Raw genomic sequence first — 27,929 nt, forward strand, 5'->3', positions numbered from 1 at the left:
AGTTGTGATGGTTTCTTTTAAGAGAGAAATCAATGAATTCCTCAAACAGCCTGGGTTGCTTGTGAGATATTCATCCAAAACAAAAATATACTATACAACTGCAACCGCTTGCTTCAACTGGGATAACAATTTGGTATGGACAAAAACTTCCATTTTTCTTCCAGACCGTACCAATCTGGTTGTCATAAGAATGGCCCCAACAGTTTATCCTTTGAACTATATATGAGTAGTGGCATTCCAGATATGGCATCCTCATACCTAAAATTAAGCAGGCACATAAACAAGGTGGACAAAAACCAGAAGTCTTGTCTAAAAGATCCTTTTGGCGGAAGATAAGAAGGAAATAAGTCATTAAGGAAACATGTCACCTAAACCAGACAAAAGAAGTTGGGCCTGAGACATGGGAAATCCCTCCCCAAGTGCCATCAACAGCTACCAGACTTAAAAATCAACAAGGCAAGAGTAGCTGCCAGACTTGAGGATCAACAGTGACTTTGGTGAATAAAAGAGGCTCTGAAGCCCACCCACTTTTTGAGTCTTTAGATCCAGACTTGGTGCCTTCTATCCATCTTCCTTGTACCTACTAGCAATAGCACTTATACTGCTTTATAGTGCTTTATAGCCTTCTCTAAGCAGTTTTATAGAGTCACCCTATTGCCCCCAACAATCTGGGTCCTCATTTTACCCACCTCGGAAGGATGGATCAGCTTTGAGCCTGGTGAGATTTGAACAGCCGATAATTGGCAGAAGTGGCTGCAATACAGCACTCTAACCACTGCACCACAGAAGCTCTGCTAGCTGGGGACCTGGCCAGAAATGGTCTGCACTCTGGCAGTTCGAGCCCAGCTCTGTGAGGCAAAGTGAGCTCCTGTCACTTGATCCCTAGCTCCTACCCACCCAGCGGTTCGAAAACATGCAATGTTGCGAGTAGATAAATGGGTACCACTTTAGTGGAAAAAACCTAGCTGTATTCACCTGTGCTGAGAGTAGAAGTCTGCGCTGGACTCTGCCTGGGAACAAGGCATTGCGACACTAGGCAAGGTGAGGCAAGACCAGCCAGGAGCACGGAAGACCCAGCAATCCGAGTGCCACTGTCAGCTGGAGTAAAGCTAGTTCACCCCATGATGCACCAAGGATAGCCACATAAGAGAATGAACTAGCATTCTAGGCTGTCAGGACTGCCTTATGTCTACCATGTGTAGATTTCCCTGACATATGCCATACGCTCGATAATAATACCTACTAGCGTAGTTGAGCTGGGTGTGGAGGAGTACGTGTGTGCATGTGAGAAAGAGAAAATATAAATAATCAGCAAACTTTTGCTATTACATTTACTGGGTCTTCCATGTATCTAAAGAACTGGTTGTGCCTCAGCGTTCTGTTTAAAGTGTTCCAGGTGTGGCTGTTGACCTATACAGGCAATCCCCTGGGTACGAACGTTTATTTAGTGAGTTTTCACAGAAACAAATTTATTCAGAAAGAGTACTTATGTTAGAAATTCAAAATTGCGACCAAAAAGAGACCTGTGTAGTCATGTGACTTGGATTCAGTTTCTGCTGCAGCGGCAGCCATTTTTAACTGCAACTTGCCTAGGCCAATTCTGCAGGTGGTGACCACAGACCACTTCTCAGTTCCTATGCTTTCTGGCTGATGGTTTGGTCACTTTTGAATGCTGGTGGTGCTTTCACTCTAGTGGTAGCATGAGACAGAGTCTACAACCCACACAAGTGGCTCAGGTAGTGCAGCTTATCCAGGATGGCACATCAATGCGAGCTGTGGCAAGAAGGTGTGCTGTGTCTGTCAGCGTAGTGTCCAGAGCATGGAGGCGCAACCAGGAGACAGGCCAGTACATCAGGAGACATGGAGGAGGCCGTAGAGGGCAACAACCCAGCATCAGGACCACTACCTCTGCCTTTGTGCAAGGAGGGACAGTTGGAGCACTGCCAGAGCCCTGCAAAATGACCTCCAGTGGGCCACAAATGTGCATGTGGCTGCACAAACGGTCAGAAACAGACTCCATGAGGGTGGTATGAGGGCCCGACATCCACAGGTGGGGGTTGTGCTTACAGCCCAACACCGTGCAGGACGTTTGGCATTTGCCAGAGAACACCAAAATTGACAAATTTGCCACCGGTGCCCTGTGCTCTTCACAGATGAAAGCAGGTTCACACTGAGCACGTGACAGACGTGACAGGGTCTGGAGACGCCGTGGAGAATGTTTTGCTGCCTGCAACATCCTCCAGCATGACCGGTTTGGCAGTGGGTCAATAATGGCGTGGGGTGGCATTTCTTTAGGGGGCCGCACAGCCCTCCATGTGCTCGCCAGAGGTAGCCTGACTGCCATTAGGTACCGAGATGAGATCCTCAGACCCCTTGTGAGACCATATGTTGATGCGGTTAGCCCTGGGTTCCTCCTAATGCACAACAATGCTGGACCTCATGTGGCTGGAGTGTGTCAGCAGTTCCTGCAAGACGAAGGCATTGATGCTATGGACTGGCCCACCCGTTCCCCTGACCTGAATCCAATTGAGCACATCTGGGACATCATGTCTCGCTCCATCCACCGCCACGTTGCACCACAGACTGTCCAGGAGTTGGTGGATGCTTTAGTCCAGGTGTGGGAGGAGATCCCTCAGACCATCCGCCACCTCATCAGGAGCATGCCCAGGCGTTGTAGGGAGGTCATACAGGCACGTGGAGACCACACACTACTGAGCCTCATTTTGACTTGTTTTAAGGACATTACATCAAAGTTGGATCAGCCTGTAGTGTTTTTTTCCACTGTAATTTTGATTGTAACTCCAAATCCAGACCTCCATGGGTTGCTAAATTTGATTTCCATTGATAATTTTTGTGTGATTTTGTTGTCAGCACATTCAACTATGTAATGAACAAAGTATTTAATAAGAATATTTCATTCATTCAAATCTAGGATGTCTTATTTTTGTGTTCCCTTTATTTTTTTGAGCAGTGTATATTACTGTAGTTTGTAGGTTTTAAATTTAAATTACCTCCAGAAGTTGTGGGTCCCCTATCACTGAAAGCTTTTAAGAGACTGGATAGGTAGAAAACTTCCGGTGGCAAGGCAAGGACGAACAGAGGTGCAGAAGCCCGCTCGCGGTTTCAGCTAATCTCTTCTTGCGGTTGGTGCGATCCTTTGAGGGTGCTCGAGTCCTGGGCTGCAGCGTGGGGAAGGCAACCCCTTGCAGCGAAGAGGAAGCCCTCCAGAGCCCAACGAGCAAGAACAGCCTCCTGTCAATGGTGGCTCCAAAGTCCGGACTGCCACCGATGTGAAGAAACGAGTGACAGTTTGTGAGATCGTTTGGGAAGAGAGTGGTAGAGAAAGTTAGCGGCGGAGAGGAAGATTGGAAAGTTACAGGCTGGTATTAGGCTGTTACAAGTGTTACGAGCGTCTGCCTAGAGCCCTAAAAGAAAGCGGCTAAAAGCGAAGCCGAGACAAGTGAAAGTGAACGGGCAGAAGAGAAAGTGAGGACAATAAAGAGTAAAAAGGGAAATCTATGAGATTGGGAGATTAGCATCTGGAAAGAGCCTGGAAGCCGTGGAGGGTTTAGGCTATTCTATTTGATTTCTATTTGGACAGACTTTATCAAACCGGAGAAGGGAAGAAGAGCGAAGCCGATGGGGAAAAAAGATAGCACAGCGCCATTGGCGGTACTTAGAAATGCTGAAGTGGTTGCAACAATATAACTGATTTAATTGATACAATCTACTTAACAGACCTTTGGGAGAATACTGAGAATACTGATCTATTCGAGGAGGCGGCTTATTTGAAGAAAACCAGGACAATTGAACTTAGGAATGTTACGATAGAAAACAAAATTGGAAGCTTTTGAATGAGTGGGAATACCGCGTAACTGTAGTTATTATTCAGCAATTTTTTCCCCCCTCTTCCGGTGTGTCTGGAGTGAAAGCTCTTAAATTGAGAGACGGAAAACCAAAATCCTACCTCCTTTCTTTATCATTTATTCCCCCCCTTTTTTGTATATATTTGATCAATTTTTTCTCTCTTCCTTTTTTTACTAGTTGGTATTATGAATTATCTCTCTTTCTTTATTCTCTCTTAATAATGATTATAAATATGCATATTGAGTACAGGAATATTGACTGTTGTATTAGATTGTAAAATAATTGAATTAATTGATTTAATTGACGTATTAATAAGAGATTGTTATATTTTGACCAGATATATAGGGGAAATAGTAAGAACATTAAGTATTAGTTAATCAATAAATTTAGGGTTCTATATATTATTATTACAATTTATTGTGTGACTATAATTACGAATGTAATATTATGTGTGTTCAAGAATATTTAACATTTAAGATACAATTAGATAAATATATATACAGATTTATAATATTTAGATATAGCTGGATTTGATATATTTATTATATAAATATTTATTATATGAAGTATTGAAATCAGCAATAGAGCATCAGAAAAACAACAAAACCCAAGGCCCAGATGGGATTCCAGGGGAGCTGTACAAGGCAATTGCAGAACAAATTGGACCTCTTATGGTAGAAGTTCTTAACGACGTTTTATTGGCAGCCAGGATGCCGGACTCATGGAGGGGGGCACTGATTTCGCTGATCCCGAAGAAGAATACGGATCCCAGATATATAAACAATTATAGGCCGTTTTCACTGTTACACTGATTACAAAATATTCACCTCTATTATAGCGCAGATTAAAAAGAATGTTAAATGTGCATATACATGAAGACCAAAATGGATTTCTCCCGACCAGACAAATCAGGAATAATTTAACAGTATTAGATGTTTTTATGAATTTTATGAAGCTCACCCCGAAAAACAAATTGCACTTATGTTTTTAGATGCAGAGAAGGCTTTCGACAATTTAAATTGGCAATTTTTAATCCAAAAAAATTATAATATGAACCTAGGCACCAAATTTGAAAACATTATAACAACTATTTACGACACACAAGCTAATATTATAATAAACGGGGAATATACTTGCCCAATAAAAATAGAAAAAGGAGTTTTCAGGGCTGCCCACTTTCACCTCTGCTCTTCATATTATCATTAGAAACATTATTAACGCAAATTAGACGGAACCCAGATATAAAAGGATTAAAAGTTAAGAAAGAAGAATATAAATTGCAAGCATTTGCGGACAATAGGATCTTTTTTATTGAGGAACCAATAGATAGAGGACAAAAATTGATGAATGAATTAGAACAATTTGGAGCAGTAGCAGGACTTAAAATTAATAGGAAGAAAACTAAATTAATGACTAAAAATTTAACAGAAAAACAGGAAATACAGTTAGAAGTTATGGAAATACAAGTGACAAAGAAAGTTAAATACTTAGGAATATGGTTGACAGCACATTGCAAGACACTCAAAAAAAAAAGTAACTATGACAAATTGATGCAGCAGGTAAAGAAGGACTTAGAATCATGGGATAAGCTCCAACTTTCATTACTAGGTAGGATTGCTACCATTAAAATGAATATTCTTCCTAAATTTCTATACCTATTTCAGACGATCCCAATTAAACTACATAATTTTTTTTTTTTGAAGAACTCAACAAAATAACTCTTAAATTCATTTGGCAAGGGAAAAAACCTAGAATAAATGTAAAAGCAATGCAGGATATGAAGAGCAGGGGAGGATTGGCACTTCCAAATTGGGAGTTGTATTATATTGCTGCCTCTTTAGTTTGATTGAAGGAATGGGTGAACTTAACCAACAAGAGAATATTATTTTTAGAAGGCCACAATTTGCAAAGGGGGTAGCACGCTTTCCTATGGGATGTAGGGAAAACTAGTCAAAAATATTTCCATAGACATCTAATCAGAGACTCACTATTAACTAATTGGAAGAAAATACGGAAAAAACACTATATAAAAGTACCAATCTGGATTTCAACAATGGAGGCGATGATTCACCCAAACAATTTGGATTATCATCAAAATGATCAAATATAAGGACCTATTGGACACACAAGGAAATTTGAAATCGAGGCAAGAACTTCAGGAGCAAGGACAAAAAATTGACCAGTGTGCATACCTTCAAATTCAAAGTAGATACAAACAAGATAAGAAAGAATTCGGAATCAACAAGCTCCAGCAATTAGATAAAATTTCATTGGATCAGGCAAAAAAAATATAACAAAATTTTATAATTATTTATTAGAAGTTGAATTAGAAAAAGAAATTGTAAAAGGGAACATGATTGCCTGGAGTAGGAATGTAGGACGCAGCATCACCTTAACGGAATGGGAAAAGGTCTGGGGTAGAAACAATAAGATCACAAAATCGGTAGCATATAAGGAAAATGCCTATAAAATGTTTTATAGATGGCATCTCCCTCCTTCGAGGTTAGCAAAGATGCACCCCAAAATGAGTCCAATTTGCTGGAAATGCAAAAAAAAAAAAGAAGGAACCTTTTTCCATATGTGGTGGTCATGTATAGAAGCCCAAAGTTACTGGAAGAAAATCAAAATTTGGCTGGAAGAAATGACAAAAGAGCAGATCGAATACAAACCAGAGTCCTTGTTAGGGATCTTTGACAAACAAATTTCCAAAAAAGCAAAATACATAACAATACACATCTTAACAGCAGCCAGATTAGCCTTCACCCAATGTTGGAAGCAGCCTCAGGCGCCATCAGACGAAATGATCATCCAAAAAATCTCAGGTTGTGCAGAAATGGACAAACTAACTTTGGCACCAAAAAACAGATACCTCAATATACTACAATAGCTGGAACTGTTGGTACAATTGGATTGACCAAAGATAGATTTTACGCTATAAGGTGAAAGAGGATAGGATAAATCTATAGCAGTGATATATAGATATATGTAAAGATTAGGTGTGTGTATAGGGCATAAACTAAGGGTTATGGGGGGGGAAAAGATCTTACAAACTGTGGAAGATGAGAATGTTTTTAATTGCTTTCTATTCTTTTTTCTATTTTCCTTTCTTTTCTTTCATTTGTGTATGTTGTTGGTTTGTTTTAATTGTAAAATTAATAAAATTTATTTATTAAAAAAAGAGACTGGATAGATATTTATCAAATACTGTATTCTCGTTAAAGCAGTGGGTTAGACTAGTTGACCTCAAGGTCCCTTCCATCTCTGTTACTGTTTCAAACCATTTCAACCCCCCAATCTCCCTCCAAGTCTGGAGACTCTTAAGCTAATGGCAAGTGTTGTTTGCTTTGGTAGCAACAAAAGGGTTTTTAAGTATTGCAAAGAGCATTGCAAGAGATCTCTGGAGGCAATTTAGTTCTAGGCTGAAAGCTGCTCTGGAAACAGCTGATGGGCAGCCCGCAGCATAGGGGAAAGTCTTAGTTCAGGCAGTGATCAATTAACAAATCAGAGGAAATAACTAGTTAAGTCAGATCTTTGTTCATTTAATGAGTTGATTCAATCTAGTTCATTTGATGAGGTTTTTTACTTGGGAGCCTAATGGCCAGGCTCCATTAGGTTTGTACCTCGAGGGCTTACCTATACTGTGAATGTGAGATCTCTGGTGCTCTTTGAGCTTGGTTTTCTTGCAGGTATTTTATTACTAAATTAGTCAACACCAAAGGTATAATGTGATACCTAATTTAGTAATGAAATGTCTGTGAGAAAATACTCAACCTCAGAATTCAGGTAACAGAAACCACTTTCCCTCAGAGCAAGTAAAATGGTAGGAAACAATATGGATACAATAACTTTTTGTATATACTCTTCTTCCTAGCGTATTCCCGCAGGTGCAGGGTCTGCTATTCGGATCATTGAAGGCCACTTTGCAGTCAGTTGCATCTCCAGGGCACAGGCCCGCAGCTTACGTCTTTGTTGGTGTTTTGAACACACCCACGAGCTCACCGGCCATGGACTTCTAGTTGTATATTCTAGAATGTACAACTTTTTGTATCAACTGAGATTACCTAAATGATAGGACTCTGCCAGTGTAAAAAGATATCATTCCAAGTTTATCAAAAGCATTCCATTGCAGGGGCCATATTGATACCCCCTTTGCTATTATCTAATAAATCCAACATATAATCTGTAGCCTTGATTTGCTTCAGACTCTTTTCTTTAACAAGAGGCCTGGTGATCACTATAGTTTGTACACATACAACAAAGAAAATCAAAACTTTGTTATCAATTTGGTTTGGTTTCTTATTTAAGAGCATTTTTCTGATAAGCCCATGAAACAAAAAAAACTTATGAAGTAGAGATATGCAAAACATTTAACACGCTCTTCAGTATTGAGATGGTTACAAACCTTAAAGCAGGGGTATCAAACTTGCCTCATCACGGCGGTGTCACATGACATATCGGGACTTTTGGGCCAGCACGACACATCCGGCCTGCGGGCCATGAGTTTGACACCCCTGCCTTAAAGCATGTATTCATTGCCTAAACATGGACCTGAAACACACGCTCCAGCATTCCTTTTCTCTCTTTTATTCAGGCACCCAAGATGGTTTGGTGCGCTGCAAGTTCCTGCCTCCTATCATTCCCTCACAACTATCACCTGATTAAAGCAATTTGGTTTGAGAGCTTGACTAGTTCAGTCATGCAGAATTTCTAAGGATGAAACAGCAAGAGAAAGTTGGCCGTGCAGGGGTTGAGGCTGGATTAGAAGCTTTCTGAGTGGGTGCAGCTGAGGGGCCCTATCAGGTGAACACAGAAAGATCAGCAACCAAGCCAGTAGTTATGATGGGGGAAGAAAAAGGCAAGGCGCCATGGCCTTGACTGTTTTGGCCCTAAAGGCTCCTCTGGATTGGTCTCAGCCCAAACTAGGAAAGCTTAAATGATCCAGATTTCATCTTCCTAAAATAATTATTTGCCTGGAATGCTCCAACTAATGTCCAAGGAACATTCATTTTATGCACTGAACAAAGCACATTTAACACCACCAAGACTCCCTCTGATGGAGATGGGATGGTTCAAAAATGTGAAAAATAAATATTTTGCTTTCTACACACCTCTTAATGTGAGGCCGGATAGAACTGATTGTAGTAGGGGAGACAAAGGAGAAAAAACGCACTCAAATGATATCCAACAGAAGATAGAAAAAGGCAGCTCAGATCAATTATGTGTATAGGAACACAATTTGACTTAATATGCATTGCATGGACTGCCATAACTCACATTATTTTTTTTAAAGCAGGAATTATAAATTCTGAAAAGCATTACTATCTGAATGGGTTGCTAGAAAATTGAGCATCTGCCAACTGTAGTAAGTGATCCAGTTCGTACGACTGTAGGGCAATTCATACAGAATTGTTCTCTTCCCATAACAAAGCAGCAAAATGACTTAAAATACTAAATTTTTATTTTCACATTTACATTTAGTCTCCCTCTTCCCAGATCACCACTACTATGTATTATCAAAACATTTCCATACATATTTTAAATGAAAAGGATGGAATCTTGGTATTAAAAAACTGAACAGGCATTGTGGACCATACATTTTTGCCAAAATAATGTGGATGACATTAATTGGACTCTGGAGAGAAAGCTTCAGTCAGATATTAATGGTTAAACACACAGGACCATCGTTTAAAATGGAGCCATTTGACTTCTTGCTTACAAAGACTGCCTCCACTGCCAGAGCTCTTGAATCACCTAGAAATATACACAATACACAAGGAAGTTAGCTTTATCTAAGTCTCCTGCTGTAATTTGTAACCTTACAACACCATAAAACTTGTGAATAAACTTATTATTTAATAGATGTAATGCCTTCAAAACTATTTACGGGTACAGAATATAACAGGTTTAAAACAAGATGCACATACAGGAATTTCAGGCGAGTACTCATTTTTAAAAACATTTACTAAATGTCCCACTCAATTGATTAAAATTATTCAGTGTATTTTCCCATTTACATTTTACAAAGCATAGAAAAGGCCCTTTCACTATCTTAATTAAAATTGTCAAGAATTCTCTTTTAGGCAACCAGTTTCACTCTCCATCACAAAATCTCTTGGGACAGGAATGAATTCCTGTGGGAAAGGTAACCATTCTTTCAGAAATTTGGATCACAAAAATTTAAATTTACAGCTCTAAGCCAATCAATTTGTTCCTAGCACTAATATCACCACTATCTACCATGTTTTCTCATATGCCGTTTGACTTAGGAGGAAAAAAAACTGAAAGCTACAAAATAGTTTTGATCTAGAAATAGGCACTAAAGGACAGGCAAGTGCATCAGGCAATGCTCAATGCAAAAGCATTTTACTTGGTCAAAAATGGGATTGAAGCACCTTATAGGCTTAATGAAAGGACTCATTGACTCCCTAAATCACAAAAAAATGTTCTCCATTATCACCATCAGAAAAAAAAACATCCAGTTGTTTTTTCCTTGTAATGAAGAAGTAACACAATTCTGTTAATTTAAGTGATTTTATCGACATAATTCCATTACCTTGGGGTCTTCTGCCTTGTAACAACTCTTAATATAATTTGCAAACTTGGCTTCTAACTTAGGAAGATTCATTCCCTATTGAAAGAAACAGACAAATACAACATTAAAACAATGAACTACAAAATCGATAGTTCACGCTACAAATAAGTTCATTTAAGATAGAACTGGTTCACATGAAAATGCCCGAGAGAAAGCTTGGAATTGTCAACAAAGACCCATAAAATTGCAATTCACATGGTAAAATACTTTAAATGGAGACTATGAGTAAAAACCACAATTAGTAGGGGGAAAAATCTAATTCTTCCACCAAACCACAATTAATACTACATGCCTTGAAGAATGCACAAAGGAAAAATTGGGAAGGCAGGTGACCCTCCACCGTAAAAATACAAAAATTGAAAGCATAAGATGTCTATGTTCACCACTATAAGTTGAAAAATCAAGTTTTCTACATTAAAGCACACATACTCTATCTCAGTAGTCACTGCTAGTCAGTGTGATAAAATTACCTTTTCCATGATTGACTGCATTTTTGCTTTTATCTCCTCTATAGAGAATTGTTTTGGTGATTTTGCAGGCCGTGGTGATTTGGGAGTCTCTGCTGCCTTTCCTTTTGGGGTTTCTTGAGTCTGAAACATACCGAACTAGGATTAAAATCCCTCAACAATAGAACAAGAAAACTGATGACCAACAATAGATAGGCAAGCCTCAGGTTATATTAACGAAGAAGGGACAACCAAGCATATGACAAGATAGGAAGGGAAAAATCTTGGGCCATTGTGCTATTTGGTCAAGTATCAGTAGTTTTACATAATGAAATGTATTTTTTAAAAAGATTTGAAAGACATTTCAAGTATAGGCCTCTTAACTTTTCATTAAAAGTTTATGTCTGTAAACATGTCTTTAAAATTTTTAACTTTTTAACTACGTAGATGCATGTAAAAATTTAATCAGAAATAATATCCCAATACTATAACTGTGATGGTGAACCTATGTCATGTGTGCCCTCTCTCCAGGAGCACCAACCATTGCTCTTCCGGATTCTGCTAGCTGGTCTTCACGCGCACGAGAACACCGGAAACTGGAAGGGCAGCTTCCTGGCAGGCAAGTGTGTGCCAGCCAGCTGGTCTTCGTGCACGCATGCACATTTGAAACTGGAAGACCAGGTGGCCAGTGTGCATGCTGGAAAGCTGAGCTTCCAGTTTCCAGTGCTCCCATGCAGCATGCCAGGGAGCTGCTCTTCCGGTTTTCAGCGCTCCCACCCGCATCAGTTTTAGCACTCGATGCCAAAAAGGTTTGCCACCACTGCTATATAGCTTTTGTCATTGTCACTTTTCCCCTGATTATTTTATCCACAGTATAGAACATATTGCTTCATCTCTTGACTTCTGCATGATGGATTATGTGTTCATTCTTTGGGAGCCAAGACTGCAGTTGATTGTAGAACTATACAGCCTACTCATAAGTCTTTGCCTTGCACTCATTCTACTTCTATGCTGTTTCAGCCAGTTCATTTATAGGAAGTCCTCATTTGGGGGCTATCACAATTGGGACTGGCAATTGATGCTAAGCAACATGGTGATTAAGCAAAACATGTGGCCATGCCAGATTTGCATCATTTCCACTGTTGTTTAACCATTACTTCCATTGTCGTTTAACCACACTAAACCATCACTAAGCAAAACAGTCATTAAGCAAGACATCATATGACTCTGACTTCTGATTTTATTGCAGGCTTCTCCACTGAGTGCTTGTTGGAAACCAGCTATAAGGAATGCAAATGGTGGTCATGTGACTTCAGGGATGCTATGAGGATCATAGTCTCCTTTTCAACATCATTGTAGGTTTTGAACAGTTTGTTAAACAGGACAGTTATTAAACAAGGTCTACCTGTACCTCTTCCAACTATTAGCTTTTATATATTTGCTATTAGCTTTTATTTTGTGTCAAGTGACAGGGAGAGCATTCTGTGTTTTTAAGATGTTTTCCCTGTGAGGGAGGAGCAGCTGCATTTATCAGACACTAAGTAGCTAACAAAAGCATTAAATAATAATATTTGTTCTGAAGAGGAAATTCTGCCTCTGAATGACAGGTGTTAACTTAAACTATACCTTAATCCCAGTATGTAACCATCCACTTGGCAATTCATCAATACATGCAGATTCTTATTTAATTCCTATAATAAACCGGTATTATAAACCAGATATTAAAAACCTAGATTAGCACAACTCCCAATTTTCCTAATTTATAATAGCCAACTATGAAAATTAATCCACGTACTCACTTTCAATTTGGATGTTGTCAACTTTGGTGTTGCCAATTTAGAATCTTTTCCATTCTGTTTTGATTTTGGTGTTTTCTTCACAGAAGAATCTCTGGCAGGCTAAAAGTAGAATAAATGTTAGCAGCCTTACTTTAATATAATATACTCAAGAAAGAGACTAAAACAACTATTATTTACCACACATTTTACACTACAATTTCCACAGCCTATGCTATTGACCATGTTCACCATGATTAATGAAAATTTACAGCCTGCCACTGCTACAAAGAGTTAAATATCAGTTCTTATTGTAATGAAAATGTAAAGTTTACTATTCCAATGGAATCTAACCAAATAAACTGTGGTACCTTGGTACTCGTTAATTAGTTCCGAGAAGCTCGACAAATACCAAACAAATTCTTCCCATAAGAAACAATGTACATAAATTTAATGTGTTCCCAAACCAAAGACAATGCATTTTTAAGACAATAAGTCAAAAAGATAGGGTTGCATGTTATTACTTTACTTGAGAAATAAACCTAAAATTAAATACTGTACTTAGATTGAATAAAATAAAAACTTCACTTTACTTGTACTAAGACTCCACATCCTAATGTGATTGTCCTGTTCCAGTCCATATGCACAAACACACAGGGAGTTTTAAAACTTTAAGGCAGGTCACTTGCACCAACTGCAAAATTCCATGCCTGCTCAACCTATGCACAGGGTTGTAATGTCCGCAGGCAAAGGCACAAGTCGACATACATAGTCTGAAACCCAGACACAATCCAGAGTCCACACATGGTAAAAACTAATTCAAGGTAAAAGTCCAAAGTCCGAGAAGCAGGTTCAAAGTCCAAACATGAAGTCACTATCGACCCTGAAGATGACTATGTGTAGCCATATTTTATTGTAGTCTTTGTTTATTCTTTTAACTTTCTTTAGGTTTCTGTAGCTCGCCACATTCTAGCTGTTGAAAGGGGGGTTACAGAAGTAAGAAGGGAATGTTATGTCTAGTTGGCATTCCTTTCCTGTGGGAACAGAGAAGATGCACACAGCGGGAGGAAGGTGGAGTTTGGAGTCACCAGACTGATGGGACTGAGAAATGATTGGAGATTGTGACTCTGGGGAGAAGTTTCAAACTTTTGCTTTTACTGGGTGTAATTCTGGAGTCTGGCCGGAGTCAGAATTATACCAGACTTTGCCAATTTGATATGTTCCTAATAAATAGACTTATGGATGCCTTAGATTTTTATTCTGGGGACATATTATTTGGAACCTTGACAGTCACACGAAGCATAGGTCTGAACTTACGGAAACTGGAGTCATGGAGCTGGACACATGCACTGTAGAGAAAACAGGCGGCTGTTTCCAACATCACATCGCTCCGTGTGTTGGGCTAAATAAGTGTGCAGTGGTAAAAGGGATGAGGCTGCCTTTTCACAAGTAACCTCGCTGGACTCCCATTGTGCCCCCTCTGATCAGCCCTTTGCATCCTAGGGTCTGATGGAGAAAGTAATTCCTTCTTATTTCCACTGACCAGGTGCAGCAATCTTTTTCCAGCGTGCACTTCTGTCTGGGTTTCCCTGCAGCTGCATATCCTCTCCTCTCCAGCCAGGCACTTGAATGATTATTCCAACAGCCCCCCAAAAGTTACTGGTTTCTCTTTTTCTTCTGACCCATTCACTCCCTGCACGGGGTGGAGAAGGATCACTCTTGCAGCTAGTCAGCTGGGACGAGAAGGAACTGCCTCCCCCCACCAGATCCTAGAACGCATAGGGTGAATGGAGAGAGGCACTATGCACAACATAAGCCAGCAAGGCTACTCTCGAGGAGACAGCCTCACCCCCCACCCCTTTTTAAATATTTCTTATTAAACAATTTTTCTTTAATAAATGTAGCATTACTGTTTTCTTATATTTTCCCATTATTATACCTAATAGAAAAGTATCCGGTCTTAATTCAATTTGCTGTTTAATTATTTCTTCTATCCATTTTTTTGTCCTTAACCAGTATCTTCTTGCTACAGGGCATGTCCACCACGCATGGTAATATATTCCTTGCTATAGTTTGCATTTCCAACATTCTGATGATCTGTTTGGGAACTTTTTTGCTAATCTAGCAGGGAGTAGAAGCCATCTGCAGAACATTTTGTACAAATTTTATCTACATGAGGCCAACATCGTCAATTTAAATTTTTTCCCACATTTCTCCAATTCTATCGTGTAGCCACATTTTTTTGCCCAAACTATCATTGTTTCTTTAAACCTCTCCTCTTCCATCTTATATTCCAATAATTATATAATTTTTAAATCAATTTCTCCTTTGGACCTTGTAGTATCTTATCTAATTGCAACAGCTCTCTGTGCATCCCAGTATCTTTCTGTATCTTTCTTGAATCTTGTATGTATTTGCATGTACATCCACCTCTCTACCTGTATTCCTTATTCTTTTAATTCGTTTCATTTTTAATATCCCTTGCTTGTTTTAAGATTTCCTTATATCTTACTACCTTATCTAGGTCTAACACATTTGGATATATTGATGCTTCCATGGTTGATAACCAGATTCGAATTTTGTCATAATGGTTCCTTTTAATCTTTTCCCAAATTAATAGTAACGCAATTCTTATTTGGTGCCTTTGGGAATAACTATGCATCTTATTTTTCCCATCCCATAAAAATGCGTGCCACCCTAAGTCATGTCCTTCAATTGTCAATATTCTTTTGTTTTTCAACATTACCCAATCTTTAATCCATGTAAGGGAAGCTTTAGCCCTCCTAATGAGTTATGCCGGCACACAGCGATTTAGCATCTTCCTGATGCTCCCCTGCGCCCTCTCTCTGAAGTCCCCAAGTCGGCTCGTCCTCGTCTGGGGAACTTGTTAGCAGGATGGTGGGAGGTTACATGGAGCATTGCTTGGAAGGAGACTCCCCCTCCAACATCAGGCACTTGAACTTCAGGTATTCTTTCTCTTTTCTGCTTTTTTTTTCAATTTGCACCACAGGCTCTGACACAGCCTTTTGTCATCTTTACTAAAAACATATGCAATAAGGACTGTTTGTCTTTTCAGAATTTCTTGAAAGTGTGAAATTGTTTGGTCACTGAATAAATTCAGATTTCTTCTTGTCGGACCCTTGTCCAGATGCTACTTCTCCACAAAAGTTTTGAACTTCTGCCTATTATGCACACATTTATTTTATCAAGTAACTGGGAACATCCTCCCTGATCTCATCTGAAGAAATTTCTTTAGCCACCTTTTGTTGCTGCTCCTTCTGTAGTTCCTGCAGCTCCTCAGTGCTGAGCTCTTCATGTTCTTCCACTGACTCCTCAATATCAGCAGCATCAACTTCCAGACCCATGGATTGGCCCAAAGATACAATATCCTGTACAACTGTACCTTCTGTACCTGCAGGCCAGTCTCAAACCCTTCGAAGTCTCTCTGATGCATAGCTTCTGGCCACAAATTATTCCATGCCGAATTCATTAGGACAATGAAGGGACTTCTTCATTGTAAGAGACTTCTTTCCAGGATTTATCAATAAAATCAAGGCAGTACAAGGATATTGAAATGCTTCTTCCAGAATTCTATGAGTGTCAACTGGGCATCAGAGGTGGTCTCAAAGTATCTCTGGAAACATGCACAGATATACAACTTTTTGAAGTGACCTGGCCTATGGGCTGGAAGAGAGGAATAGTTTTTTTTGGGGGGGGCAGGATGCTTACAATGATGAAGCTGAACTCTTCCAGTAAGAGATCCTCCAACCCTGTAGAGTGGGCAGGTGCATTGTCCATTATTAGGAGAGCTTTCAGAGGCAATTCTTTCTCCAGCAAATGTTTTTTCACTGAGACACCAAACACTTTATTTATCCATTTGGTGAAAAATTGCCTCGTGATCCAAGTTTTGCCGTTTGCCCTCCACATCATGCGCAGTTTGTTTTTGTGACGTTATGCTCCTTGAAAACTCGTGGGTTTTCACTAATGAGACTAGTAGAGGCTTGATTTTTAAGTCCCCCCTAGCATTCCCACAATATAGTAAGCCTAACCTTCATTGGTTTGTGACCTGGTAATGCTTCTTCCTGTTTCATGATGTAGGCTTTTTTACCCCCCAAAAAAGTTGGTCTCATCACAGTTAAAAACTTGGTGGGGAATAAAACCCTCAGCTTCTCGTAGTCATGAAATTCACAAATTCATCAGCAGCCTTTTTATCACCACTCACTACTTCACCATGCCTCATAACAGTATGGACGCTCAAAGGGATGGCGCGGGGTGGGTGGGTTCTAATTCAGTTTAGTTCTAATGAAGCCTGCTTGAGCAATTTGATTTACATATAATCTCTATATATCTGTACATTTTCTGAAAAAACCAAAAATAATTTGCCTGTAAGAATCATGTATTCAAAATGGAAGCCACATCTGACTGAATATTTACTTATTTCAACCATTTATCTATATGGAGAGTAAACTACTGTTTTGTAACAATTTTTATCTTCTAAGAAAATCAAATTGTTATTTTAAGCTACAGCTCCACCTAGTCATGCTGCCTCCAGAAACATTTATAATTATTTAACTTTGCAATAAACTATTAATTGAGCCAAATGCAGGAAAATTTACTTTACATTCCTTAACTTGAAAGCAAATTCTTTAATCCAAGCACTTCTTTAAACAAATGCATTCTGAAACAGCTCGGTTGCCATCCTTTTTCACTTTTCAACTTGTAATAGAAATAGGATGTTGTTTCCCCTATCTAATTCTTAAAAAAAACTTTTAAGACAAGAGAAACACCTTCCTCTTATGATTCCCAAAATGTTCTTACAGTCCAAACTTTTTTAAACCTTTTTGTAAATGTAGCCAGGTGCAATTTTCCTTCACAGAAAGTCAAGCATATAGGGAAAAGATAAAATAGCCCATTGTGCCAGCTGAATGGTATTAACACTGATTTCCAGAAGTTTGCTGGAAACAGTTCAGAGTAGTACCTTACCATTCAAAAAGCAATGTAATGTGAGAAGGCATGAAACAGAGAGAAAAAGCAAAAGCAAATGTACTTTCTGGAAAAAGAGGAGACAAAAAAGCTACTCCTAAGGTCCACTCGTGCATGTAATAGCAGGGAGAAGACAGGAAAATAATGCTCTGCATATGGACTACAGAAACCCAATTTCAGAGTTAGAAGCAACAAACACCAAGACGTCCATCCAAAATGTTTTGAAAAGGAAAAATAAAAAACTGGATTTCTTCGAGCACTGTATTTCTCCATGGGCGGGCGGGCGGGCGGGGGGAGAGAAGAGGAACAGATGGCACCTGGAGCACCCTGCTGGCCAAAATGGGGCTGGGGGGCTGTCTTGACCAGCAGAGTGCTGCAAGAGGCTGTCCAGGTCAAAAACAGGATGCGGGAAGATGTGCCTCCCCGTGTCCCATTTTGGCCAGCACAGCTGGAGGCCTTTCAGGCCAAAAACAAGGTGCAGGGAGCCTGCCCACGCCCTGTTTTGGCCCACAGAGTGGTGCAGGCGGCCGTCCAGGGCGAAACAGGGTGCAGAAGGCCACACACGGGCCCCCGCACCAGGTTTTGCCTGCCAAAGGCATCGCAGGCCAGTTCTTTGCTATTTCCAGGCTGGACTTGTGGGCCAGATTTAAGCACGCACACACGGGCCAGATTCGGCCCATGGGCCTTGAGTTTGACACCCCTGCCTTAAGTTTACTTTCATCTCAGAACGAAGCACTTTTAGAAATAACTTACTTTTTTCTGTGGAGTCTTATCTTCCTCCTCTTCATCCTCATCTTCATCATCACTACAATCAAAATTCAGTTTATGTAAATTCCTAAAGCCTTTTAAGTCGAATAAATCTGATATCCCATATCCAATTTTACTTTGGAGCAAGCAGGGGGCAGGGGGGGGTGTCTATGACAATTCGCCATGGCTAACTCGCTACAGCCATCTCACTGAAGGACAACTTGCTGTGGGACAAAGTTACACTGATATGAAAGAATTGGTGGAATAGAATCATTAAATGATGCAAAAGGAGGGACCGAATGAAATGTGAATGGCAAAAATTAAAATAATTTTTATTTTAAATAATTTAATAGAATTGTTAAAATTGTCCCGCGGTGAATTTTCCCATAGCGAGTTGGCCGGGGCAAGTTGTCCCATTCCCAAGTGGGGGATACAGCTATCCCCCCCCCCCTTTTTTTTGTATGTATGTAACACACATTAAGAGTAGCCACTTTGATCTCATGGCTTTGCCCATCATCTTTGACTTTTTTGACCCTCTCCCAACAGATGGTCCTACTGGAACAAGCTGAAGAAAAACAAATAAATAGGAACTAAAGAATGTGGTATTTTAGACTAATGGAAATTTCACAAAAGGCCTAATTGTGTGACCACTTCCTTAAGTGCATTAAAATGTAGACTCTTTGAAAAAAAAATCATACTTCTACCCATCATCTAATCAAAGATAAAATTCAGGCATGCAATAGAGGCGCTATTTTAAAAAGATAGTCTCTAAAATAAGATACCCAAAATATTTAACAACTCTTAAGAGAAATGTCTTTCAGTTGTATTTCCTGCCCAGGCTATTTATTTAAACCCAACAGATTACTGAAATATAACATACTCGTCTTCATCATCGTCATCATCGTCGTCGTCATCATCTTCAAAATCCTTGTCTGCCATCTTTGCTTTTTTCTTGAAAGAACAAATGTAATTTAAGAGAAGACACATGCCATCTTCGATACTAATTTTATGAATAAAAATAATTAAAAATTATCCAGGATGTCCAATCAAATTACAAAAATGGTTAATTCGTTTCTTTCATCTTTCACACTAGAAGCAGTTGAACCATGTATTCAGAAAATTCAGTTTTATTCATAAGATTGATTCGCAAAAAGTATTTTCATCGGTGAACTAAATTTGTGGATAAATTTACAGCACAGGCATACAGGTAGCCCTTGAACAGTTCATTCAGTGATCTCACAAAGTTACAACAGCACTGAAAAAAGTGACTTATGGTCATTTTTCATGCTTAAAACCATTGCAGCATCTCCATGGTCATGTGATTTAAATTCAGACACTTGGCAACTGACTCAGTTGCAGTGTCCCGAGATCATGTGATCTTTTACAACCCTCTGACAAGCAAAGTCGATCAGGAAGCCAAATTCATTTAACAACCACATGCAGTGATTAACTTAACAACTGTGGCAAGAAAGGTCGCAATGGGGTAAAATCTACTTAACAAATGTCTCACTTAACAGAAATTTTGTGTTCAATTGTAGTCGTAAGTCAAGGACCACCTGTATTCCTAAAACCCTGCAGGTCAAAATAATGCATTCCATTAGATGCTTACCAGGGGAACTTTAGCTAATGTCACACCTGCAGGTCTTTTTACCATATTTTGTTGTACTTTATCTTCATCTTCAGATTCAGATTCTGGTTCTTCCTCTAAAGCTGTTACAGAAGACAAGAGTAAACCAGATATAAACAAAAGTTTAACTAAATTTATTTTAGCAGACTGAATAGAAATAATAACCCAAATTAAAACACAGATTAGAAATATTCATACCTACAAGGTGTTGTCCACTGACATAGACAGGCCCTGAACCACTTTTCAATCTCAGAATTACTGGAGGTGTAATTTCAAAGCCACCTAATGAAACCTTAAAAGAAAAATAGAAAGTTCTGCAGAAATGAAAAAAAAAAATGTGACAGAGACATCATTAACTAGAACTCAAACCAAACCAGGCTGAAGGAGGTTGCTATTATTTCCAAAGCTCAAGATTGCAATCCAAAAAAGGATCCTTTGCTCAAAGTTAAGATAGCTAACTCGGGAAAGACAAAAAAAGAAAGGGGAAGAAATGAAAAATGCCCCTGAGGGTGCAAAGACCCAAAACACAGCAACCTACTTGGCACCCTAGCCAGAGTTCAGAGAATAACACATGTGTTTCACAGGCTATCAGTAGGTTTCTGGGTAAAACTCAAGGTGCTGGGGATTACTTACTCCACAGATTTGTTCCTTTGATACGGTTGTATCTTCCCACCCTATATGGCCAAGCAGGGAAGGGGATGCTTTGGGGACTCTCCCATCTAATTATCAGAAGGCTGAAACAGAGAATGATATTCTCGGTATCAGCATCCTTACTTTAGAATATGATCCTTGGTCCCCAAGCTTTTGTTCTTTTAGGATGCATGTATTTGCTAACATTTTCATTTTAAACACAAAAATATACTAAAAAAAAAATAGTTGTATTGCACTATTCAAACCAAGTACATAAAAAAATAAACGTTTTATCACAAACTTAGAGCAAAGCAAGCTTGCCTTTTATGGCAAGCTTGCTTTTGCAAAAAGGGAGGTTTTCTTTTTCCCCAGGCAGTTTTTTCCAATCCTCCCCTTCACAGTATTGGCAGAACAGGAAAATGCAGAACAGCAAGCATTTAAACAAATAGTCAAATGCCACAACTTAATCAAAACTTATGAATAATGCCTGCAATTGTTTGCCTTTCAATAACAACTAGAACTGAAGGGGATATAGAGAATCAGTTATCAGTCACTTCCAATTCAGGATATGAAAGGCCCAATTTTGCAAGACATTTAGTACCTTAAATGCAAGCATACATTTCTCCCCAGTTTTCTGCACGTTTACAGAAGTCTTCCCAATCGTATTTTGTGAATTGTAAAGCACATATTGCTTTGAGCTTGATATGCATAGTGCTTAAATCTTGAGGATTCCGACTCAATTTTTAATATCAGTATTACACTGCTTTCTCGCTTGTTGAGCACTGCTGGCAGACCTTGCCAGATATGCAACTCTGCTATGTACTTATTCATTAGATAAAAAAGAGATGCTCATCAATATTTATTGACATAGGGAGGGACAGGAATCTTTGTTCATGGGCTCTGCTGAGCATAATTTTAAGTTGTAGCTTCCATAGATAATTACGTCTGCTTAAAAATAGCATCTGAATTTCTTTCCTTACAGGACCTTCCATCACCAAGGATGAATTAAAACCTGCGTCTTCCTGCTCCTTGCCTAACAATCAAGCTACCCATTACGCAAAATATTGCAATCCAATATCTTTAGCAATTGAGACTTGATTGTGTATGGCATTTCCAATATAAAGTGAAAAGAACTTAAATTATTTTTTTATTACTTTGGTGCAGGAGTTCCAGTCTATTTATTTATTTAGTGTATGGCTTCTACAGACGTTACATAATCAGTGATATACAAATATAAGTAAATCAGTGTGTGTGTGGATAGATATATATAGTATGTGGACAATATATGAGATAAAATATTAATATTAAATTAAGATAAAACCATAATAAAATCAACATAATATATCATCATATAGTCACAATGGGAACCACGTAACTGCTTTTAGTGTGACTGAGATCCTAGGTGCCTTGAAATTTCCTGAGAATTCTTGAACTATATTATTGCAATGCAGGCTCTCAGCCATTCCCCATTTAAAGAATTTTGCCTTAGTTCTGGCCTCTCCTGTCCTGATTCTATTCAGGTGACTCCATATTTTAGGGCAACTGCATTCCTGGGTGTGGTTGTGTTGGATCTGTGTTGTCTGTTAGATTATGGCTCTTAAAAAGTTGCCCCTTTTAATCGCCATTCTTTATCTAGATTGTAAAACTGTGGTATGTTATCCCAAATTGGTTTCCTAGACTTCAGTCCAATGAAAGGTATAAAATACAGATATCCCACTCTCAACTGTCTATTGTTGCCTGAAATCAGGAGGGGCAATGTTAGAAAGAACATGGAGCCATGAGTGTGGTGTGGATTTCAGGGTCTGAGATATTCTCACTGAACCATTAACGTGAACAGCAATCTTATTTGTATGACAACTTCTTCCCTTTATAGGTACATAGCATTCAACAACAGAGCATTATAATGATTATGCCACTATATGCAATGTTTTGTTTGTACTCCCCAGTCTGTTCCTGCAATTTTTCTAATCAAGTTGGTCCTGGTTTTCAATTTTTGTTCAATTTCTTCAAGGCGGTTTCAAGTTGCAGTCTATGAATTATGGCTAAGCCATCCTGACGAAATGTAATTTTTTTCTTTAAAAAAAGGTTAGAATCAGCTCATTAAGACAAAGGGATACAATACTTAAAATAAGATACTGTCCAACAGCAAGCATATCACATATGTATACCAAGGAGGATCAGGAGAAAAAAGATTCTAGAGAAATGAGAGGTCCAGCTGAAGAAATAAACAAATGTGACAATTCGTGTTCTGTATGGAGGATTCCTGCCTCACAACCAACAACTCTTGAGAGTCATTAAGCCTTAGTGAAGAATCGGAAGAGACCTTTTTAACTTCTTAGGGAGATACTATGACCTGAATGAAAATAGTAAGCATGGTAAAAATTAGGGGAAGGAATCCCACTAAGGGTTGTGTTCACACTCTCCTTTAATAAATTTCTATCTTGTTACCAAAAGTTTTAACAATAAGCAATTGCAATCCAATGTGAACTGTTGGGTCAAAGCAGGTGCAAAATTATTCTTAATATGTGTTGAATGTGATTGTCTATTAAGTGAGACTCTTCTCGTATTAAAAGGCCAACTAAGTTTTTAAAAGTTTATTGAATAACATCAATTCTCAGCAGTTACTAATTAGGTCAAGCCCTGTCAATAGTAACATACCAATGCAATAAGTAAAGGGTTTCTAAGAACAATTTATAGGAACCTCAAAAGCATATCATTTTTAGAAATAAAATCCTTGAGAAACTAGAACAGGGGTGTCAAAGTCGCAGCCCATGGGCAGGATGTGTCCCGCACCAGCGAGTTTAGCAAAAGGGGAAAGTTGTGATAGATCATGTGATGTGACAAATTTTGACACCCCTGAGCTAGGAGGATAATGAATATAGGATTCCTGTTACAATAGGTACTTTCCACTTTCTTTTGGGCAGACTTTGAATCTGGAAAAAGTTAAATAGATGCAGGTCTATAATGACTTGCGTAACTCTTGGGGTGCATTTCAAGACAGTTACTTTGTACTAATACGAGAAGTTTCCTTCCATTCCCAAATCATTTTTGTCTTCTTGTTTATGGAATAGCAGACACACAATCAAACAAACTAGGGGAACTGGCAAGTGTAGTTTTATATAGTGAACCCAGCTAAGAATGCTAAGGGGAGAACAAGTTAGTTGACATAATTCAGAAAAGGTAACTCTATCCAACTTCCCCTACTGAAGCTGTGGACCTATGACCTCAGCAGGAAAATGATTGTAGCAACAAACTAAATCAGATTGTGGGAGTTAAAGAGTAAGATTAGGAATGTTCTTATAGGATCCAAAATTGCTAAACCAAAAAATTGGATACTTTAATTAACTGGTATCTATATTCTACTCAGTCTTTGAACAAATATTTGATTGAAATAACATATCAAAATGCATTTTTATTATATAATTTTTATAACTATTGAAAAACAAGTACATACACTGATACTCTATTTTTGTTACCTAAAGTTCCCATAATGGCCTCAAGCAGAGAAAGCAATGTACTTAAAGCAATTTATAATTCTGTGGTAAGAATTGAACCAGTACAAAAAAAAATTGGCAATTTACAATGTTTGTAATTCTTGCTACTCATTTTACCAAACAAGTAATATTCTTACCGTAGGCTGAACCGACATCTTCAAGGATGCCAGTGTGACTTTTATCTGGTTGCCTTCATAGTCCAATGCTTCTGCTTCAACAACATGCAATTCATCTTTAGCACCAACTCCTAAGCTAACCTACATTAAAAAAAACACAATGTTTGAGGTGTTCCTTTAAGTCTCAAGTACCTCCTACAGCAATCACTAATAAAAGAAAATGTAGTATTACTTATCCAGAAATAATGAAAATGTACCAACCGGGCACATGCTGCCATAACTACTTTGCATATTCAGCAACTAATTGCTGATTATGCACATTTGAAGATACTTTGCATGGTGATTAAGATCATTTTAAATAACTGCAAAGCATGCCCAAATAGCAGTTATGGTCTATTAAGTGTCAAAGAAGGGTTCTGACTCACAATGGAGAAATTTCCAAGAAAAAGGGGCGGAGGGGGAACCTACCGTTCTTAGAGAAAGCTGATGTTCGTTTTCTTCATCGTTCACCTTAAAGTGATATGGCTTATCGCCCTTCAGTTCACAGCCTGCAGAAACATGACCATGTATTTAGAAAAAGGAAATGTAATTCCATTTCAGACCAAAATACAAAATCCATGCAATTACATCTATCTATAAACAAAAAATATACCACAGAAGTGTTTCCCACCGCCTACTGCCATGAACACAGCTGCCCGAAACGGGGGAATTAATCTTCCACAATGCCAGATTTATTTACAACCAAGCCAATTATAATTTGCAGGTAGCAGCAGCGGGCGAAAGCGGTTTCTTATTCTGCCTGTAGGCCTTAAAAACGACGTTGCCATCTGCGGTTTGCAAGATGCATCAACGCCTTCCTACCTGCGGAAGCACGTGGCCACCAGTCTTTCTCTCCCCTGCCTATTTTTCCCAGGCCGGCATGGGCGAGACCGTTTCTTGCCATTCGCTGCTTGGCCGATTTTTTTTTTCCCCACAGTAGGATCGGCTTTTGTTTTAGCGCTAACCGATTTCAAACGACCGTATCAGAGCAAACTTCTCCTATATTCCCTCCTTACGCCGTCTGGTTTTATTGTTATCAACTGTTCTTATCCGGATTCGCCCAAGTTGGGCTATAAACTGAACTCGACTAGCGCCGTTATGAATTCAGCCAGCACACCAGCGGCTTGGCGATGCATGGCTTGGAAAGGAAAACGGGAAAGGGGCTGTGATGGTAAAAGCCCCAGGGGGGGGGAAAGAGGCCCAAGCCGACCACGTGGCGAGGAAAGCGGCTGCAAGTCCTTTAGGGGGAGGATCCAAGCTCTGAACGTGCAGCGTTTCTCAGGGTCCCGCACGCCGTTTTCTCCCACCAAACCCCGGCCACGTGCGAAGGCCCAGAGGAGGAGCAGCCCCGACCTCCCCTGCAGCGGATGAGAGCCGATCTATTATTACCGAAAAGGAAGGTCTGCGGGCGGAGGGAGCCCATGTTATCCATATCGCTGTCCTCCATGCTGCTTGCGCCCTTTGATGCACCGGCCTCGGCCGCCGAAGATTCGGGAAAAAGGAAGGGGTATTAAAAAAAAAAGAAGAATCGAGCACGATGGCGCCAACGACGCAAACGCAGCGACGACCTCTGGGAAAGAAACCGCCTTTTGCCCCTCCTCCCAGCTATATGAAGTAGCAAATCTCGCGAGAGGAGGAAAGAGATCACCTTGGGCTACTCAGCGGCCCCGATTTTACGCCGGGGCCCTCGCCATGTGATCAGAGTGGCGCACGCGGTTGGAATGGGTAGGCCGGGGTGCGCAGGCGCTCTTCGAACTGCTGTGGTTTGGAATCGGGAATTCGGAGGGAGGGGGCCGGGGATTCCGAAGCGCATGCGGTTCTTCTCCTTGCGCCCTTCGGAAAATCTACTCCACGTGCAGAAAATTGACTTGTCTTGTCTCTCTGTGCTTTTGAGTCACAAAAACGTCAATTTCAAAAGTTATTTGCATTTCCGGTCCCGCCTTCTTTGTTCCAGGAATTAATTCAGAACTGTTTATTTTATTTTATTTTTATTTATTTATTTATTTTTGTCAATTGCTTACAAGATAAGAGGCATAAGTAAAAACATAGTTATGGATATATGGATACATATAAAAAAATAAAAAAATAAACAATAGGACAGGGACGGTAGGCACATTGGTGTGCTTATGCACGCCCCCTACAGACCTCTTAGGAAAAGGGTGAGGTCAATAGTAGACAGTCTAAGCTTAGGTTTAGGCCAGTGCTTTTTAAAGTGTGGTCTTAGGGGACACGGACACACCCCTCTTTCAGTAGTCCTCAAAATCAAGATTATTTGAAAGACTGTTTTGGAAATTAATACAATATTCAAATCTCATCATATGATAGTGAAAAGCAGTAGTGGCAGCAAATGCTCTAACTTTATAGTAAATAGTAAATACAATCTATAAAACAAAATCTGTTTCAGCATCATCCATAATCTTTAAAAATGGGTAGGACCCTGAGAAAAATACCTAAGAAACACTTTTAAACCCATGGTTTAAATCCTAGATGGAGATTGTCACAATCCTACATAAATTTCATTAAATAAATTTTTATCCCATCTTTACAGGTAGTCCTCAATTTAGGACTGTAATGGAGTCTGCCCATCACTGACATAAATCATGATAGTCGTAAAATGGGTCATCCTGATTTTACAACTCTTTTGTGGTGATCATTTAAGAGAATGCCATGGTTCTTAAGCAAATCAGTGGTTTGCTATGGGTGGAAGTTTTGCTGAAAAATAAGTAAATACTGGTTTTCAGTAAAATTGTAAAACATCATCACATGGCTGCAGGACAGTGCAAATGTACAGCCTGACTACAAAGCATCTAAAGTTCAGTTATGTGACTGAAGGTCCAACTATTGGAACTTTGAATCCAGATTGTAATACCCCAGTAGGTCAACTAAGCAATTGGGGACTGTCTGTATTACTTTACAAGTAACTCGAGAGTGAACACAATAGTCCCTCGTATTTTCCCTTACAAAAAAACCTGTGAGTTGAGCTGAGAGAGATTGACTGGCCCGAGACACTCAGGTTTCATGATATAAGACCAGACTACAACTTGTAGTCTCCTGGTCTCTAGGTCAGCAGTTTAATTACAACACTGAACACTGAATTAAAAGCATTTTAGGCTTTCAGATATCAGATAATTAAAAGAAAATAAATGTGATGGAGCATTGGAAATTTATATTAACACAATCCTATGCATCTCCACTTACTATTGAATTGAAAAGGATTAGCCTCAAATAAGTGAGTACATAAGTGAGGACCCAGATTGTTGGGGGCAATATCTGATTCTGTAAACAGCTTAGAGAGGGCTGTAAAGCACTGTGAAGAGGTATATAAGTCTAAGTGCTATTGCTATACAATTGCAATCTTAAAGGAGGGGTGTACTCATTTGAGTGTTATTTTAGACTACTTTGAAGTATGAAAATAAAGGGCTGTAAGTTGTCTTAATGTATATATACAGTGTAAAATACAGTATATATATATAAATACAGTATGCAATTATTTGGAAACCTGCACTCACAAACAAAAAATATTTATATTTACATACAAGCCATACCCAGCCAGTCACATGACCACTAAGCCACACCCACAAATTAGACCACGCCCACAGAACCAATTAGTGGT

The 27,929-nt window shown here is 39.3% G+C and overlaps 1 protein-coding gene across 1 annotated transcript; it reads right to left on the bottom strand.

The window, feature by feature from the left end:
* Positions 1 to 9,307: 9,307 nt before the first annotated feature.
* Positions 9,308 to 25,900, bottom strand: NPM1 (nucleophosmin 1). Its single transcript, XM_026668542.2, has 11 exons — positions 25,706 to 25,900; positions 24,746 to 24,825; positions 24,299 to 24,418; positions 20,236 to 20,329; positions 20,020 to 20,120; positions 19,291 to 19,361; positions 18,417 to 18,468; positions 12,705 to 12,803; positions 10,930 to 11,049; positions 10,421 to 10,495; positions 9,308 to 9,618 (listed from the first exon to the last, which is right to left on the bottom strand). Exons 1-11 carry the CDS (start codon positions 25,761 to 25,763, stop codon positions 9,580 to 9,582), a joined length of 909 nt encoding a protein of 302 aa, XP_026524327.1. The 5' UTR covers positions 25,764 to 25,900; the 3' UTR covers positions 9,308 to 9,579.
* Between the last annotated feature and the right edge of the window lie 2,029 nt (positions 25,901 to 27,929).

The sequence above is a fragment of the Notechis scutatus genome, chromosome 1, assembly GCF_049901735.1.
Source record: "Notechis scutatus isolate UNSWTSFEM ecotype Mainland chromosome 1, rNotScu1.2, whole genome shotgun sequence".
Taxonomy (NCBI): Eukaryota; Metazoa; Chordata; class Lepidosauria; order Squamata; family Elapidae; genus Notechis; species Notechis scutatus.

Coding starts and splice junctions, on each gene's coding strand:
- NPM1 (XM_026668542.2), bottom strand. CDS start 25,763: ATGGAGGACAGCGATATGGATAACATGGGCTCCCTCCGCCCGCAGACC. Junction 11,050..12,704: donor TGACAACATCCAAATTGAAA/GTGAGTACGTGG, acceptor GGTATGTTTCAG/ACTCAAGAAACCCCAAAAGG. Junction 10,496..10,929: donor TGCAGTCAATCATGGAAAAG/GTAATTTTATCA, acceptor TTCTTTCAATAG/GGAATGAATCTTCCTAAGTT.